Source organism: Hyla sarda, chromosome 7 (assembly GCF_029499605.1).
Source record: "Hyla sarda isolate aHylSar1 chromosome 7, aHylSar1.hap1, whole genome shotgun sequence".
Classification (NCBI taxonomy): domain Eukaryota; kingdom Metazoa; phylum Chordata; class Amphibia; order Anura; family Hylidae; genus Hyla; species Hyla sarda.
In genome coordinates this window covers 162259489-162279770 of record NC_079195.1, presented here as the reverse complement: position 1 = coordinate 162279770, position 20282 = coordinate 162259489, and the positions used below count along the sequence as shown (strand labels likewise).

The window sequence follows — 20282 nt, the reverse complement described above, 5'->3', positions numbered from 1 at the left end:
CTAATGACTGCCATTTCTTAATTACATTCCGAACAGAGGATATTGACATCTGAAAACGTTTTACTCTCTTCTTATAGCATTCTCCAGCTTTGTGAGCGTCAACTATTTTCAGTTTCAGATTCCTAGACAACTGCTTAGAAGAACCCATGGTGCTGATTGTTGGGGCAAGGTCAGATGAGTCTGGGCATTTAAAACCTTTGAGATTGACATCACCTGGTCTTCCCAGATGATGATGGAGAACAATCCATGACACTGGCAGGTCTCAGCTTTGCAAAGGGGGCAGTGCATGCTATAAATTCTGCAGGGTGCCCAAACTTTTTCAGACGCCATTTTTTTGTTTTCAGTTATTTTGATAGTGTAAATGATGGAAAAAAAATCTAACTTTTATGGACATATTATAAGAATGTCTAATCTGTAATTTGATGCCTTTTGGAGATTTTTCCATCTTTCCTTGGCTTCATTTTGCACATTAATACAAATTTTTACCTGGGGAGCCCAAACTTTTGATCCCCACTGTATATATATATGTCAGTGCAGGGAACCATAAAAGAGCGACCGGCCGCATCTATACATTATACATGAGGATCGCATAGGGTGTCTGGAGTGACTCTCGCTGCGATCTGTCTATTAATGCAGGTACTAAAGCTCCCAGAATGGAGCAGAATGTGCTCCATGTTGGGAGCAGTAGTACCTGCAGTAAGGGACAGATCACAGCGGATGTCACTCCTCCTGACACCCACTGCGATCCTACTGATGTGAATGTCGGGACTCAGCTGTGCTCATGGCTACAAAGCCTGATACTGAGCAGTAGAACTTGTCCAGCAAGAACTTACAGTGAGCCTGCAATGTGTATACAGTATACACATTGCTGGTTTACTTAACCTCTTGCTGAGCTGTGCGCTATGCGCCAGCCCAGCAAGGAAAGAGTTAACTTACACTGCTTGACAGTGTAGGTTATCCCTTTATATACAGCTATATATAGCTATTTTTTTTTCTTCTTCTTGTTTCAGATCCGTGTATGCAGAGAATTACGGCAAATTCGATAGATTACGGCAGATGAACTGGATTTTTTCCCCTTTTAATAAATTGGTTAACGAGTGGCTGTGGGGGAGTGTTTTTTTAATTTAAAATAACGTTTCCAATGTGTCGTCTTTTTTATTTATTTTTATTGAATTTTCAGGCTTAGTAGTGGAAGCCGGTCTTATTGACGGAATCCTTTAATAAGCCAGGGCTTAGCGTTAGCCCCAAAAACAGCTAGCGCTAACCCCCAATTATTACCCCGGTACCTACCGCCACAGGGGTGCCGGGAAGAGCCGGTACCAACAGGCTCAGAGTGTCTAAAATGGCGCTTCTGGGCCTAGGTGGTAAAAGGCTGGCGTTATTTAGGCTGGGGAGGGCCAGTAACAATGGTCCTCGCCCACCCTGGTAACATCAGGCTGTTGCTGCTTGGTTGGTATCTGGCTGAGAATAAAAAGACGGGGAACCCTATGTGTTTTTTTTTAAATAAATAAATAAAATATAAAAAAAACGCATAGGGTTCCCCACACACCAGGAAAAGTGCCAAAAGGCAGAAAAAAGCTGTGGCAGTTTTTCTGGCGTTTTTGCTGGCATTTTTTTAAGTGGAAAATGTTAAGCCTAAATGTTGACATATTTTAGCTATAGTTTTAGTCATCATAATTAAGTTTTTATTTTTGTTTAGTTTTAGTCACTGAAAATAATGCATGGTCAACCAATAATAATTGGTCAACAAAAATAACACTGCTGTTGTGTAGAGAATAATTTGCAGAAGTGATCTCACTGTCACAACAGAGTGGGGTTAGAATAAAAGACAACATTATAGAGCTGGAGGCAGATAACACAGGATCCACCACTGATAATAGGCAATAGTCACAGCTCCTTTCTTTTTTCTTTTTGCTTAACTTACAGAGCATGTTCACAACATTCCAAAAGAATTCAGTAAGCTCAACACCCAATCTGGCTGCTGTAAGGCATATCTATGAATGTTGTTAAAGTAAAGAGCAGAGGCTCAGGCAAGAGGGTTGCCCCCATATTCAAGGAAAACTGAAAAAGAAAAAAATACCTACAACTAGAAAAACAAATTAGAAAAATATATTTGTATGTAGTATTAAAAAAACGAAGACACAAATTCTCTTTATAAAAAGAAAAAGTTTTTGGCACTATCAGGAAATAGTCAGGAGAGGATAAAGCACCTACTTACCGCCTCTTTGGTAGTCTTGGACTTTTATCATCTTTGCGCCGACGACCTCTCCTTTAGAAGAAGAGAAGAAAAAGAAATAAGATGTTACAGCTAAATCATAAAGTAGGGTTTAAATGGAAAGTGCAAAGTACAAAAGGTATAATTTTAGAGCAATAGGCAAGAGATTGTTTTTCCTCCTAACCTGCATTACAGAAATCAAAACTTGATACAGAAACAAAATTTTCGGTTACCCGAGGAACTCTGTGGTTGGGTGCCACCTCTATAACACTTCAGCTGCTAACGAAAAAGGCTCTCCTATTAATTTACAAATTGTGACTAGCAATACTAAATGTTTGGTTAATTTTATCTCTGTAACACCTATCTGCTGTGATCTACAGCTGTGTGCCTGGTATGGAGCTGATAGATTCCGATAAAAGGAATTTAACATGTGACAATTAAGTCAAGCTAAGCCCAATGTAATAGTATACCATGGGGACATTGTGGACAAAGGAACTGTGCCCATGCCATCACTTACAGGTGTAGATGGTGTAAGGTGCAAAACTGCACCCCATGCAATTTTGCGTTGGCCCCTCTCCTCAGCTGGCCGGAGATTTCCGAACATACAGCGAGGGGAGGGGGAAGGCAGAGCTGTGCAGGACGTAGTTCTGCACCTCCCTCAGCCCCATACACAGTTCCCTTCTTGCCCCTCCCTCAGGATGGGAGACATAGATTTTCAAATGCCCGCTCCTGGACGTAGATTTTGACAGCTGTGAAAATCCACGCCCAGGGGGCTGTGCAAGTGGCGCTGTGGGAATCCCTCTCCTCCTGACGGAGGTGCATGAAAATGTATGTCCGGGAGCAGGGCTGTGATAATCCCTCTTCTCCTGAGGGGAAGCCCCACTCACACAGCTGTAAAAAATCTACATCCAGGAGTGGGGCTGCAGGAATCTACGTCCTCCTCTTGAGGGAGGTGCAGAACTGTGTCATGCACAGCTCTGCCTTCCCCCTCCTCTCCTTATATGTTCGGAAATCTCAGGACAGCTGAGGGGAGGGGCCAACGCAAAACTGCATAGGGCGCAGTTTTGCACCTCACACCGGTTTATAAAGCCTACACCATGTTCTAGCAAACAAAATTGGAAATAAAAATCCCAGTTGTTCGACCCCATAGTTGCCACTGTCTATGCTGACTATGACCTCTATAAATGGTCAAACAGAGGTAAGCCAATAGGTCTTCATGCAGCTGGGGGCATGCCTTTTCTATATAAAAAAATTATTAAAATACTACCACAAAGTAGTACTAATAAAAACTACAACTCATGACACAAGAAAACATACACACAGTTCCGTTGAAGAAAAAAATTAATATTTTATAAATATTTAAAAATATTTATTTATGTTTTTTTTTTAAAAGCATGTTTGCTGGGCAAAAATAGTAAAGCATTAACAATATCAGTCGTGTATATGTATTTTATATTGCACAATGAACAATGTAAAAAGAAAATGGCAAAAATAGTCAGAATTGTTGTTTTCTTCCCCCCACCCCCCAAAAAAGGACTTTTTTTTTTACTCATCGTAAAATCTCCTCCTTCTCGCAGACTTCATTGGGGAACACAGGAGACCATGGGTATTATGCTGCTGACACTAGGCAAAAAAAAGAAGTCTGCTCCTCCCAGCAGGATACACCAGTTGTGTCACCAGTTGTGTCACAAAGCAGTAGGAGAAGCCAAACAACAAAGGAGATATGTCCAAAGGACACCAGAAAGTAACAACAGGTATAAAACAACCTGACCAGGCAACCATAAATTGGTGGGTGCTGTATCCCCAATGAAGACTATGAGAAAGATTTTACCGTGAGTACAAAAAAATCTTTTATCAGTAGCTTCATGGGACATCCTAAAGCAGTCCCAGGTGTGGGGGAAAAAAACGAAAAGAGAAGGTCGGTCCAGAGACTGAATTATATCCATTCGCACAGGAATGTGGACGAGGTCCAGAGGAAAACGGAATCTGGAAACCAACCACCTGGAAACCCCAACAAAACATGAGGGGAGAGCTAGGACCCAAAAAAAAAAAAAAGGAACCGTGCAGAGACTGAGGTCTGACAAAATTCGACAAGAAACGGTAGCCCTAGAGGCCTGCCTGCAGGACACCTTCCTGGCCAGAGAGGGGAAACCACCTCCGAAGAAAAGACATAAGACACAGGCCTGTCCAAAAGGTGGAAGAGCGAGTGATAAGAGAACCCCAATTCAGACATTCTTGTAAGCAAGCGAACATGGTGAGGAAACTCCAGCGTCCAGAAGGGAAATGTGCCGGAAAGGCAAGAAGGGAAAGCCCCACCAGGAGGCCAGCTGCAACTGCAGGACCGAGGAAACCGGGTGGAAGAACTCAAAGAGCATGCTGTATCGTCTGGAAGGGAACAAGAGGAACCATCAGAACCAGAGGTTTCCAGTTCCAGGAATAACTTGAGGGACTGCAGAGTCCCACACCAGTAGATTATGAGCAAACCCAAACCTGAGCGATACGCCCCAGGTGACGTGCCCCTAGGCTGAGACAGGATGTGGAGAGGGAGGGAGGGAATGCCTCCCGTAGGGAACAGTGGAGAGGATCGGGATAGGAACCCCGCTAAGGCCAGAGACAACAACCACCCTGGACCCAGGAAACCACCCTTGACATCAAGATGTGTAACAGCCACCTGGAAGACAGCACAATGCAGAATATCGAGGGAGTTCTAAACGAGGCCAGGACCACAAGGGAAGGAGTGATATACCCTTATAGCACGGAACAACTGACACTCACCCAGAAGGAGGATTGACATGCCACAACTGAGATTGATGCGGAACTTCGGGGAGCTATTGGCAGCCTGCACAGAAGAGCCATGAGGAGAAAGGTCTTGAGATACTCCAAGCAGAGAGACCACTGGAGAGTAAGAGCAGAGAACAAACCGAGAGCACCCTCACCGCAAATGGAAAAGAAGTGATGAGACTGATAGAAAACCCAAGCAGAAACCCCACAAGAACCACCAGGATGTCTTTTAAGCAAGAGCTACCCCAAAAGAGAATGCAACCTGAGGGTTGGAATAACCAGATTTGCAACAATGCCAGGATCGCCAGCACTCCACCCAGAAAAAGGGGGAGGGCTAAGGCAGGAACCACCCCAGCAGTGCCAACAAGGAAGGCAACGTGAACGCCAGGACAGCAACAGCTTTAACTACGCCAAATCCTGCCGCACTCCACCGAAGGGGGAGTATGATGGTATGGATAGGAAGATTAAGAACCAAATAAATAAACCATCCGATACTAGGGGGCCAAAGGACAACGGCTGCAAGAACAAAAACAGGAACCGTACAAGACCTGAATTACTCCCTCTAGGAAGGGGAAGCGGAATGGCTGAAATCCCGATAGCAGACAGCCCACAGAAAAAAATGTGAATTCAAAGTGTAAATCACCCTTCTTTTCCTATTCTTCAAATAAAATAATGTAAAAAAATTGCATGGTAATTATGGTATTGTCGCATGTGGAAATTTCTGAACTATTAAAATACAATGTTAAGGAAATCGCACAGTAAATGGCGTAAAATACCAGAAATGTACAGAAAAACCAGATCTGTCAATTTTTGTTGATTTCATATACCAGAGAAATTTATAAAAAGCAATAAAAAAAAGGCTCATCAAAACAAAAATGGTATCGATAAAAACTACAGATCAAAAAATTAGCCCTCATACAGCCAATATAAAAAAGTGTTATAGGGGGGTAGAAGAGGACATTTTTAAGAACATTCATTTTCTTACAAAACTTTATAATTTTTAAAAAGTAGCAATATAAAACAACCTATATAAATTGGGTATTGTTGTAATTGTATTGACCTACAGAATAAAGATAACTAATTTTAACAGTAAAGTGCACTGCATAGAAACCCTCCTGGAAGTTGCAAAATTGCATTTTCTTTTAATTTTGCTTCACAAATGACTTTGTTTTGGCCTCACCATAGATTCTATGGTACAATAAGTGATGTTATCACTTAGTTAGTATAATTGGTCCAGCATAAAACAAGCCCTTATGTGGCCCCATAGGTGGAACATTAACCCCTTAAGGACCAGGCCCATTTTGGCCTTAAGGACCAGGCTAATTTTATTTTAGCATTTTCGTTTTTTCCTCCTCGCCTTCTAAAAATTATAACTCTCTTATATTTCCATCCACAGACCCATATGAGGGCTTATTTTTTGCGTCACCAATTTTCTTTGTAATGACATCACTTATTTTACCATAAAATGTACAGCGCAACCCAAAAAAATATTGTTTATGTGGGAAAATTGAAAAGAAAACCACAAATTTTGGAAACTTTTGTTTTCACGGTGTACACTTTATGGTAAAAATGACATGTTTTCTTTATTCTGTGGGTTAATACAATTAAATGATACCCATGATATATGCTTTTCTATAATTTTACCGCTTACATTTTTTAAACAAAATTAGTATGTTTGATATTGCCCTATTTTGACCACCTATAACTTTCTAATATTTCCGTATATGGGGTGGTATGAGGGCTCATTTTTTGTGCCGTTATCTGTAGTTTTTTATCGGTACCACTTTTGCTTAGGTTATACTTTTTATACATTATTCATTTTTTTAAAATAAAATGTGACAAAAATCCAGCAATTTTGGACTTTTAATTTTTTTTTTACGTTTATGCCATTCACCGTACGGGATATTTAACAATATATTTTGATAGTTCAGACTTTTATGCACACAGCGATACCAAATATGTTTATGAAATTTTTTTTAATGCTATTTTGGGGGTAAAATGGGAAAAACGGATGATTTACGTTTTTATTGGGGAGGGGATTTTTCAATTTTTTTTTACTTTTTATTATTTACATCTTTATACTTTTTTTTTTTTAACACTTTAATAGTCCCCATAGGGGACTATTTATAGCAATCATTTGATTGCTAATACTGTTCAGTGGTATGCACAGGGCATAGCACTGATCAGTGTTATCGGTGATCTTCTGCTCTGGTATGCTCGATCTCCCAGGTAAGGAGACCTCTGTCCGTCATTATGGATGATGGGATCCCCGCGGCAGCGCTGCGGGGGCAATCTGATTATCCCTTTAACAACTTAACGACAATGGACGTAAATGTACATCATGGTGCCGTGGGACTTAACGCACCATGACATACATTTACGCGCCGCCATGACCGCGAGCACCGGACCAGTGCTCGCATCATGAGCGGCAGATCCCGGCTGCCATCTGCAGCCAGGAACCCGCCGATAATGGCGGACATCCGCGATCGCGCGGATGTCCGCCATTAACCTCTCAGATTCCGTGATCAATACAGACCACGGCATCTGCGGCAGTGCGGTACTTTGAATGGATAATCGGATCGCCCGCAGCGCTGCCGCAGGGATCTGATCATCCAGCATGGCAGCTGGAGGTCTCCTCACCTGGCTCTGGCTGTCTCCCGGGGTCTTCTGCTCTGGTCTGAGATTGATCAGTGCTATGCTCTCTATGGGGACTATTAACGTGTGAAAAAAAAAAAAAAAAAAAAAAAAAAAATGTAAACTAAAAAAGTAAAAAAAATGTGAAAAATCATCTCCCCAATGAAAAAGTAAAACGTCAGTTTTTCCCATTTTACCCCCAAAAAAGCGTTAAAAAAAATTATTAATACACATATTTGGTATCGCCGCGTGCATAAAAGTCTGAACTAATAAAATATATTGTTAATTATCTCGTACGGTGAACGGCGTAAACGTAAAAAAAAAATTTTAAGTCCAAAATTGCTGCTTTTTTGTCACATTTTATAAAAAAAAAAATTTATTAAAAATGTATAAAAAGAAAACCTAAGTAAAAATGGTACTGATAAAAACTACAGATCAATACAAACTACAAACGAGTCCTCATACCACCCCATATACGGAAAAATTAGAAAGTAATAGGAGGTAAAAAATAGGGCAATTTCAAACATACTAATTTTGTTAAAATGGTTTGAGATTTTTTTTAACCAGTACAATTATAGAAAAGCATATAACATGGGTATCATTTTAATCGTATTGACCCACAGAATAAAGAAAACATGTCATTTTTACCGGAAAGTGTACAGCATGAAAATAAAACCTTCCAAAATTTGCTACATTGCGGTTTTCTTTTCAATTTTCCCACATAAATAATATTTGTTTGGTTGCGCCGTAGATTTTATGGTAAAATAAGTGATGTAATTACAAAGTACAATTGGTGACGTAAAAAACAAGCCCTCATATGGGTCTGTGGATGGAAATATGAAAGCGTTATGATTTTTAGAAGGCGAGGAGGAAAAAACTAAAATACAAAAATAAAATTGGTCTGGTCCTTAAGGCCTAAATGAGCCTAGTCCAAAAGGGTCACTCTCATTAAAACAAAATGTTTGCTATTGCACTCCTTATGGTAAATGAAAAATATTTGTAATATACTTTGTTTAAAAAAATTAAGTTTTCTATGTTTTATTTGTGCTCAAAAAAGCTCAAGAGCACATTTTCCCCCAACTCATACACAGACTTGGGACCAAAGTCCGAACACAGGAAGTGCTGCCTGGAGTGCTGAGAGAGGGGGGGGGGGGTCCAGCCTCATCCAATCATAGCTCCTCTCACACATAACTGCCATATGCTGTTGGTTGGACACCTACCCCGCCCTCAGCACTCCAGGCGGCACTTCCTGTGTTTAGACTTTGGTCCAAAGTCTGTGTATGAGTTGGGGGAAAATGTGCTCGAGCTTTTTTAAGCACAAATAAAACATAGAAAACTTCATTTTTTTTTAAACAAAGTATATTAGAAATATTTTTCATTTACCATAAGGAGTGCAATAGCAAATTTTTTTTTAATGAGAGTGCCCATTTAAGGGGATAAAGTACCGCACTGTCACAGATGCCGTGATCTGTATTGATCACGCCATCTGAGGGGTTAATGGCAGACATGAGCGCGATCCCGGATGTCCGTCAATACCGACGGGTCCCTGGCTGCTCCTGGCTGCTGCGTTAAGTACCATGGCACCATGACGTCCATTAACGTCCATTGTCGTTAAGGGGTTAAAAGACTTATGGCTAGCAAAAGAAGGAGAAAAAAACAAACCCAAAAGTGAAAATTTCCCCAGTGATTAAATAGGCACTGTCAGATCTAGAAACTTTTTATATATTATTCAACTAAGCAAAACACAATATACTTCATAAAAAAATGTTATTTCCTTTTTTATAGAAATCACGACTGTGCTGCCTACTCAGACCTCAGATTTGGACTGACCTTAATTATTCTCTGCCATTGCAGGTACTATATTCTGGAATTTTAGGCAATTATTTTATTGTTTTTGTTCCGGTTACTGGGTTTTCTATACTAGAATAAAGGGAAGTCACTTCCCAGGTTACATAATAACCCAGCCTAGCCATGGAACATGCAAGAACTAATTCCATTGCTGCACTCATGCAGCAACTAGCTGCCATGAAACATGCCAGATGCAAGCAAGCCAAGAAGCTCTGTTACAAAGGGGAACAAGGCCGTGAAAAGAGAGCGTCAGAGGCTATGGACTTGCCTACTTCCCCACTTACACAGCCTCCTAACTTTCTTGATGTAGCTACACCTGAACCTACCATAGCTATGCCTGACAAGTTTACTGATAAACGTGCTGAGTGCCGGGCATTCATCACGTCATGTGAACTACTATTCACTCTGAAACCACGTACTTATATTTCAGAATATGTTAAGATACATACTGCCATCTCCCATCTTGCTAGTCCCCCCCAAACCTGGGTAAATCAACTGGTTCACAGCGACAGCCTAATTCTAAGCCTTTGTGGCAGCAATGAACTCCATTCATCAATCCATTACATTCCTCTACTACTCGTACTGCCCTCTGTTCTCTGCTTCAAGAAAGCCTCCTGTGGAGGAATAAACCATGGAGTCCCAAGAATTACTGCCCAATATAGCCCTGAATTATGTGAAACATGGGGAACCTATGCAGACAGGCTTAGTAGGCAGGGATGGGATAGGAGGACGGGATAGGAGGTCGAGATAGGTGTTCGTGATAGGAGGTCGTGATAGGAGGACGGGATAGGAGGACGGGATAGGAGGACGGGATAGGAGGACGGGATAGGAGGACGGGATAGGAGGACGGGATAGGAGGACGGGATAGGCGGTCGGGATAGGAGGACGGGATAGGAGGACGGGATAGGAGGACGGGGAAAGGAGGTCGAGATATGAGGACGGGAAAGGAGGACGGGATAGGAGGACGGGATAGGAGGACGGGATAGGCGGTCGGGATAGGAGGACGGGATAGGAGGACGGGATAGGAGGACGGGATAGGAGGACGGGGAAAGGAGGTCGAGATATGAGGACGGGAAAGGAGGACGGGATAGGAGGACGTGATTGGAGGACGTGATTAGAGGTCGGGATAGGAGGACGGGATAGGAGGACGGGATAGGAGGATGGGAAAGGAGGACGGGATAGGAGGACGGGAAAGGAGGACGGGATAGGAGGACGGGAAAGGAGGACAGGAAAGGAGGTCGAGATATGAGGACGGGAAAGGAGGACGGGATAGGAGGACGGGATAGGAGGACGGGATAGGAGGACGGGATAGATGGACGGGAAAGGAGGACGGGAAAGGAGATCGAGATAGGAGGACGGGAAAGGAGGTCGAGATAGGAGGACGGGAAGGGAGGACGAGATAGGAGGACGGGAAAGGAGGTCGAGATAGGAGGACGGGAAGGGAGGACGGGAAAGGAGGACGGGAAAGGAGGTCGAGATAGGAGGACGGGAAAGGAGGTCGAGATAGGAGGACGGGAAAGGAGGTCGAGATAGGAGGACGGGAAAGGAGGTCGAGATAGGAGGATGGGAAAGGAGGTCGAGATAGGAGGATGGGAAAGGAGGTCGAGATATGAGGACGGGAAAGGAGGACGTGATTGGAGGACGTGATTGGAGGACGGGATAGGAGGTCGGGATAGGAGGTCGGGATAGGAGGTCGGGATAGGAGGTCGGGATAGGAGGTCGGGATAGGAGGTCGGGATAGGAGGTCGGGATATGATGACGGGATAGGAGGTCGGGATATGATGACGGGATAGGAGGTCGGGATATGATGACGGGATAGGAGGTCGGGATATGACAACAATATATGAGGACGGGATATGAAGTCAAAAGCTTCCTCCTTTGTTTATTTTCCTCCCCAACAAGCATTAGGAAGGAAAAACCGGGCAACGCCGGGTACTCAGCTAGTTTATGATAAATAAGCAAAATCAATGCAAAATCAATGCAAAATCAATGGGCAGAAAAATCTGCTGCAGTATATCTGCAGCAAAAATAAGCAAGTATAAACTGACCCTAAACAGTTTTTTTCTCAGCATGGGCAGCCTAACGGACGTGATAGTATCCCTTTAGAACAGGGGTCTCAAACTGGTGGCCCTCCAGATGTTGCAAAACTTCAACTCCCAGCATTCCTGACAGCGGTTAGCTGCAGGAAATGGCTGTCTGGGCATGCCGCTGGGAGTTGAAGTTTTGCAACATCTGGATGGCCACAAGTTTCAGACTCCTGCTTTTAAACGACTACTTAAATCCTTAAGGATACAGGACGTACATGTACGTCCTAGTGTATTGGTACTTAAAGGACATCTGTAGTGAAAGACAACTTATCCCCTATGCACAGGATAATGGATAAGTGTCTGATTGCAGGGGTGGTCCGACCGCTGGGACCCCCCACGGTCTCCCAAACGAGGGCCCCGCATTGCCGCTCTATGTGAGCGGCTAATGCGTGTAGCGTTGACCTCTCTGATACAGTTCCCCATATGCCCCCCATAGTACTCCCATAGAGATACATGGAGGAGGCTTGTCGGCCGCAACTTCATACTGCGGCCGGCACGCTTCCTGCACGGGAGAGCCATGGCCCCGTGCAGAAGATCGCGGGGGGGTCACAGCGGTCGGACCCCTCGTGATCAGACACTAATCCCCAATCCTGTGGATAGCGGATAAGTTGTCTTTTTCTGCAGATTTCCTTCATTTACGTCCTGTACATGACGCAAGCATTGGACAGGTGCTCTCATCATGCACAGCAGGTGCTAGCTGCAATCAGCAACCAGGGACCCGCCGGTAACGGAGGACATCAGCGATCAGCATGATGTCTGCCATAACCCCTCGGATGCAGTAGCATAGTAACATAGTTTATAAGGTTGAAAAAAGACCAGAGTCCATCAAGTTCAACCTATAACCTTAATGAGTCTCTACTGAGTTGATCCAGAGGAAGGCAAAAAAACCTCATACTAGAGGTAAAAATTACTTCCCAACTCCAAATATGGCAGTCAGAATAAAATGTAGAAACCTTCTTTCCTCTAGACGTAGAGGGATGCCCCCTTGTTCTAGATACAGTCCTGGGTATAAATAAATCATGGGAGAGATCTCTGTACAGCCCCCTGATATATTTATACATAGTTATTAGGTCTCCCCTAAGCCTTCTTTTTTCTACACTAAATAACCCTAATTCTCATAATCTTTCTGGGTACTGTAGTCCTCCCATTCCCCGTATTACCCTGGTTGCCAGTCTTTGAACCCTCTCCAGCTCCACTATATCTTTCTTTTACACTGGTGCCCAGTACTATGTGTGGTCTGACTAGTGATTTGTACAGTGGTAGAATTATTTCTTTGTCATGGGCATCTATGCCCCTATTGATGCACCCTATGATTTTATTTGCCTTGGCAGCATCTGCCCAACACTGGTCACTACAGCTAAATTTACTGATAACTAAAACTCCCAAGTCCTTTTCCACATCAGTCGTCCCAAGTGTGCTCCCATTTAATACATAACCCCAGCCCGGATTTTCCCCCCCATGTAAATTACCTTACATTTATCAGTGCTGAACCTCATCTGCCACTTCCCAGCCCAAGCCTCCAACCTATCCAGATCAATTTGTAACAGTGCCCTGTCCTCTATTGTGTTTACTGCTTTACAGAGTTTAGCATCATCTGCAAAGATTGCTACTTTACTATTCAAGCCCTCTACAATGTCATTAATGAATCTATTAAATAGGACAGGACCCAATACTGACCCTTGTGGTACCCCACTAGTAACAGTCACCCAATCAGAATAAGTACCATTAATAACCACCCTCTTTTTCCTATCACTGAGCCAGTTAATTACCCACTTACACACATTCTCTCCCAGCCCGATCCCTCTCATTTTATGCACAAACCTTTTATGTGGCACTGTATCAAATGCTTTGGAAAAATCCAGATATACAACATTCAGCGATTGTGACTGGTCCAGTCTGGAGCTCACCTCCTCATAAAAGCTGATCAGATTAGTTTGACAGGACCGATCCCTCATAAAGCCATGCTGATATGGGGTCATACATTTATTTTTATCAAGATATCCCAAAATAGCATCTCTTAGAAAATCCCCAAACAATTTACATACAACAGAGGTTAAACTAACAGGCCTATAATTCCCGGGGTCACTTTTTGTCCCCTTTTTAAATTGTTGCAGATGCCGTGATCTGTACTGATCCGCACGATCGTGGATGTTGGCCATTAGCGGTGGGTCCCTGCACTGTATGACGCAAGCACGACAGATCACAGCATCTGCGGCGGTGCGGGCGTTTGAAAGGATGATCGGACCACGGCACTGCCCCAGGGATCCGATCATCCAACATGACGGTCAGAGGTCCCTTTACCTGTTTCGGCCGTCATCCTGGGATCTTCTTCACTGGTCTAACATCGAGCAGATCAGAGAAGAATATCACCGATAATACTGATCAGTGCTATGCCTATGCATAGCACTGTTCAGTATCTGCAATCTAAGGATTGCTGTAAATAATCGCTCCCCAATCATAATTTAAATGGCCCCTTTTTTCCATTTTATCCCAAGAAGTGTAAAAAAATAAATTAATTAATAAACATATTTGGTATCGCCGCATGCGTTAATGTCCAAACTATCACTATATAATGTTGATAAAAACTAAAGATCATTGCAGTGCAAAAAATGAGCCCTCATACAGCCCTGTATATGGAAAATTTGGAAAGTTATAGGTGGTAAAAATAAAGTGATTTTAAACATACAAATTTTGTTAAAAAAGTTTGATATTTTTTTAACCCCTTAAGGACGCAGGACGTAAATGTACGTCCTGGTGCGGTGGTACTTAACGCACCAGGACGTACATTTACGTCCTAAGCATAACCGCGGGCATCGGAGCGATGCCCGTGTCATGCGCGGCTGATCCCGGCTGCTGATCGCAGCCAGGGACCCGCCGGCAATGGCCGACGCCCGCGATCTCGCGGGCGTCCGCCATTAACCCCTCAGGTGCCGGGATCAATACAGATCCCGGCATCTGCGGCAGTGCGCGATTTGAATGAATGTTCGGATCGCCCGCAGCGCTGCTGCGGGGATCCGATCATTCATAACGCCGCATGGAGGTCCCCTCTCCTGCCTCCGTCCGGCTCCCGGCGTCTCCTGCTCTGGTCTGTGATCGAGCAGACCAGAGCAGAAGATGACCGAAAACACTGATCTGTTCTATGTCCTATACATAGAACAGATCAGTATTAGCAATCATGGTATTGCTATGAATAGTCCCCTATGGGGACTATTCAAGTGTAAAAAAAAATGTAAAAGTAAAAGTAAAAAAAAAGTGAAAAATCCCCTCCCCCAATAAAAAAGTAAAACGGCCGTTTTTTCCTATTTTACCCCCAAAAAGCGTAAAAATTTTTTTTTATAGACATATTTGGTATCGCCGCGTGCGTAAATGTCTGAACTAATAAAATAAAATGTTAATGATCCCGTACGGTGAACGGCGTGAACGGAAAAAAAAAAGGCAAAAATTCCTACTTTTTTAATACATTTTATTAAAAAACTAAAATTATAAAAAATGTATTAAAAGTTTTTTATATGCAAATGTGGTATCAAAAAAAAGTACAGATCATGGCGCAAAAAATGAGCCCCCATACCGACGGAAAAATAAAAAAGTTATAGGTCATCAAAATAAAGGGATTATAAACGTACTAATTTGGTTAAAAAGTTTGTGATTTTTTTTAAGTGCAACAATAATAGAAAAGTAGGTAATGATGGGTATCATTTTAATCGTATTGACCCTCAGAATAAAGAACACACGTCATTTTTACTATAAATTGTACGGCGTGAAAACGAAACCTTCTAAAATTAGCAAAATTGCGTTTTTCGTTTTAATTTCCCCACAAAAATAGTGTTTTTTGGTTGCGTCATACATTTTATGATATAATGAGTGATGTCATTACAAAGGACAACTGGTCGTGCAAAAAACAAGCCCTCATACTAGTCTGTGGATGAAAATATAAAAGAGTTATGATATGAAAAAATGAAAACGTAAAAATTAAATTGTCTGAGTCCTTAAGGCCAAAATGGGCTGAGTCCTTAAGGGGTTAAAGCAGTACAAAAATAGAAAAGCATGTAACCATGGGTATCATTTTAATCGTATTGACCCACAAAATACCGTGAAGGCTATAGCATGAAAACAAAGCCTTGCAAAACTACGGTTTTCTTTTCAACTTCCCCACACAAATACGACATTGACATGGCCTAACGTCACAAGGGGGTGTGGCCGTGACATCACAATCACGGCCTCCGGCTACGAGCATTCTGAACAAAATGTTCAGAACGCTGGAGCACCGGAGTACCCCTCTAAAGGGGAATTCTGGTGGAAATTTTTTTTTGTTTTTTTTTATCAACTGGTGCCAGAAAGTTAAACAGATTTGTAAATTACTTCTATTTAAAAATATTAATCCTTCCAGTACTTATCAGCTGCTGTATGCTCCACAGGAAGTTCTTTTCTTTTTAAATGTATTTTCTGTCTGACCACAGTGCTCTCTGCTGACAGCTTTGTCCATGTCAGAACTGTCCAGAGCAGGAGATGCTTGCTATGGGGATTTGCTCCTACTCTGGGGTTTGGAGTCTCTAAGGCTGCATTAACATCTCGTTTTGCAATACGGTTCCCCTATCAGGTTTTTTGTAAAAAAATAAATAAATAAATTTTAAAAAAAAATATGTCTCAAAACTGGACCGAGCCGCATACAACCGCATAGACCTCGGTACGGTTTTAAACCGTATACGGTTTGAAAACGGATGTCCGGTTGTATACGGTTTAATACGTTTTTTGAAAAAAAAAAAAACGGAGACGGTTTTAGGTTTGTCCTTAACCCCTTAACGACGCAGGACGTATATTTACGTCCTGCGCCGGCTCCCGCGATATGAAGCATCGCGTCGATCCCGGCGCTCATCAACGGCCGGGACCCGCGTCTAATACCACACATCGCCGATCATGGCAATGTGCGGTATTAACCCTTTAAAGGCGGCGGTCAAAGCTGACCACCGATTCCAAAGCGAAAGTATCCCGGCTAGTCAGTCGGGCTGTTCGGGACCGCCGCGGTGAAATTGCGGCGTCCCGAACAGCTTACAGGACACCGGGAGGGCCCTTACCTGCCTCCTCGTTGTCCGATCGACGAATGACTGCTCCGTGCCTGAGATCCAGGCAGGAGCAGTCAAGCGCCGATAACACTGATCACAGACGTGTTAATGCACGCCAGTGATCAGCATAGGAGATCAGTGTGTGCAGTGTTATATATGCAGTGTTATAACACTGCAAAAAAAAAGTTAAAAAAAGTCTTAATAAAGGTCCTTTAACCCCTTCCCTAATAAAAGTTTGAATCACCCCCCTTTTCCCATAAAAAAAAAATAAAACAGTGTAAATAAAAATAAACATATGTGGTATCGCCGCGTGCGTAAATGTCCGAACTATAAAAATATATCGTTAATTAAACCGCACGGTCAATGGGGTACACGTAAAAAAATTCCAAAGTCCAAAAAAGCGTATTTTGGTCACTTTTTAGACCATTAAAAAATGAATAAAAAGTGATCAAAAAGTCCGATCAAAATAAAAATCGTACCGATAAAAATTTCAGATCACGGCGCAAAAAATGAGCCCTCATACCACCCTGTATGTGGAAAAATAAAAAAGTTATAGGGGTCAGAAGATGACATTTTTAAACGTATAAATTTTCCTGCATGTAGTTATAATTTTTTCCAGAAGTACGGCAAAATCAAACCTATATAAGTAGGGTATCATTTTAACCGTATGGACCTACAGAATAATGATAAGGTGTCATTTTTACCAAAATATGCACTGCGTAGAAACGGAAGCCCCCAAAAGTTACAAAATGGCGTTTTTCTTCGATTTTGTCGCACAATGATTTTTTTTTTCTGTTTCACCGTCAATTTTTGGGTAAAATGACTAACGTCACTGGAAAGTAGAATTGGTGATGCAAAAAATAAGCCATAATATGGATTTTTAGGTGGAAAATTGAAAGGGTTATGATTTTTAAAAGGTAAGGAGGAAAAAAACGAAAGTGCAAAAACGGAAAAACCCTGAGTTCTTAAGGGGTTAATTAAAGTTCTTCTTGTTCTATTTGTGGGAAGAACTTTCGGCGTGCACTGCACATGTGCAAACTGCAAAACCGTATTTTGCAAACCGGATGGAACAGTACACACATACGGTTCAGTAGGGTTCCCATAGACCACCATTTAAAAAAAAAAAAAAAAAACGTATACGGGTTGTATTCGGTTTTTCACCCGGACATAAAGCTGTAGTAAACTACGGTTTTGTGTACAGGAAAAAAATGGATAAAACCGTAAATAATGCAAAACGTACACAACCGGATGCTACGGTTGGCAAACGGTTTTCTATGAAATGTCTATACATACGGTTTGCAATACGGTTCCATACGTTTTTTTCACTGAAACCGGATACGGGAACCGTATTGCAAAAACGATATGTCAATGCAGCCTTAGTATGGCTTGACTGTGTGGAGGGATAGTCTGCTGTGTTACGGAATGTTCTGCTGCAGCTCTTGGTGGGGAACTAGCAGGAGTTCTGTGGGAGGGGAGGGAGAGAAGACAATTCTGGGAATTGTAGTACTGAGCAATTGCTTAGCCAGGAAGTACATTGATTATCTGAAATGGAAAGAGAGAGACCCCCAAAAATAGATTCTAATGGACACTAATGGATTCTTAGTGGGTTCAGAACTGGACAGACAGGTAAGTAATGCTTCTGCAGCATTATTATTTTTATGATATTGGAATACTCCTTTAATCTCCTTTATTCATTTGCTTTCTAGTGATAGTTGATGTTCTCCTTATGTTAGCAGGGATGTGGAACTCCCTCACATTCATAAGCTGACATTTTTGAAGCTGAAGGGGCAGTTCCATATTTCTGCTGGCATGTGGAAATAAGTTAAATTGTGGGATCGTTGCAAGGCCTGGGAAGTTAACAGAGACAGAGTTTACAATAATTTACAAATTATCACTAACTTGTTTGTAAGCAGTCACTCAAAAACAGAGAATGAATAGACATTTAAATTGGACAATAAATCACAATAGAAGATTGTATTGTATATATATTTATACACAACTGGTTAGTAATACTATAGGGACACAATACAGTTAGTCTACCCCTTCCCTGAAATGGATGATAATATGGAAAAAAGGTACAAAGTGCATAGCAGACAATAAATCAGATGAATTATGCTCAGTGTCATTATGTTTGTGGATGATCTATGTGTCAACATATTTAGGTTACATAACCCCTTGGATCTTGACTTTCCCTTTAACCCCTTAAGGACCAATGCAAATAAACCTGTACGCCCCTGAAAGACCAGGCCTGTTTTTTCAAATCGGGGATGTCTGTCTTTATTAGAGAATAACTCTGGTAACGTTTTGCCAATCACGATAATTCTGACATTGTTTTTTTGTCACAAGTTGTCCTTCATGTACATAGTAAAAGTAAGCCGCTATCATTTGTAGTTTTTTTTTTACAATGCAAAAAATCATGAAATTTTTACAAAAAATTATGATTTTTTGCTATTTTAACACTAATAGGTTGCATATATTTATACTTACTGACCAAATAGTTTATGAAACTTATACTTTCAGATGTCTACTTTATTTTGACGTCATTTTTTAGTTTTTAATTAACATTTTAAATTAGTTAGAAGCCTAACAACTTGTGCTATGCAAGGTTTGCAGAAATTAAAAGGTAGTAGAACATAGGACCCCCCCCCCCCCCAAATGACCCCATTTTAAAAACTAGACCCCTCAAGGTATTCGCTAGGGGGTACAGTGAGTATTTTAACACCATAGTTTTTTGGCAGGAATTATTACAAAGTCAGTGTTAAAAATTCAAAATTTGCAATTTTTCACAAATGCATCATTTGGGGGGCATATTTTTTGTACATCACTTCAGATATTGAAAGAAATGCACCCTATATTTTATTTAGCTGCTTGTCCCATGTTCGGAAATACCCCCGATTTGGCCATATATGGTTCCTTGGCCGCGTGGTAGGACTCAGAAGGAGAGGAGCGCCATTTGGCTTTCAGGGCAGAACAGTACCCCCACCCCCACAAGTGACCCCATTTATATACCACACCCCTACAAGTTATTGGCTGGACAAGGGACCTCTCTGATTGGTCCTTGGTCGGCTGGCAGTATAACGCGTCTGTCTGTGACAGTTAAGGCTCCTGATGGATATATCCGCCATGTTGTGGGAATAAGCACCCGCTCATGGCGAATATATCCATCACTGCTGCGGCTGGGTAGCTCAGTGTGTCCGCTCATGACTGCTGGCGGGAAATCCGCCGTTATGAGTGGACACACAAAGCTACCCAGCCGCAGCAGGGAGCTCATTACCGTGACTGCTGCATAATGTGTAGGATCACATGGTGAACATCCGCAGCATATTACATGCTGCGGATGTCCGCCAATGCGATCCTACACATTATGCATTTTTTTTATTAGATTCATTTAATAAATGTATTTTTAATATTTTTTTTATAATTATTATTTTTTTACACTTTTATTACATTTTTAGTTATTTTTACACTTTTGTTTTATTTATTTATTTATTTATTTTTTTACACTTTTTAATGCTTTGGAATACTTAGTATTCCAAAGCATTGCAGTTATATGCTGCCTGCCAGTTTTCACAAGCAGGCAGCATAATAGGACGTGCCTCTGGCACGTCCTACAGGCAATACCCAGGGCAGACCTGGGGGTCTTTGTAGGACATCCCG

General features: G+C 42.0%; 1 protein-coding gene across 3 annotated transcripts in view; it reads right to left on the bottom strand.

Moving 5' to 3' along the window:
• The window catches only part of ZFP91 (ZFP91 zinc finger protein, atypical E3 ubiquitin ligase), a 145882-nt gene that overhangs the window by 21952 nt on the left and 103648 nt on the right, over positions 1 to 20282 (bottom strand). For all 3 annotated transcript variants that reach the window (XM_056531144.1, XM_056531142.1, XM_056531143.1), the window contains one exon: positions 2219 to 2269. In XM_056531144.1, the coding sequence (XP_056387119.1) occupies positions 2219 to 2269 (51 nt within the window). The remainder of the gene's footprint in view (positions 1 to 2218; positions 2270 to 20282) is intronic.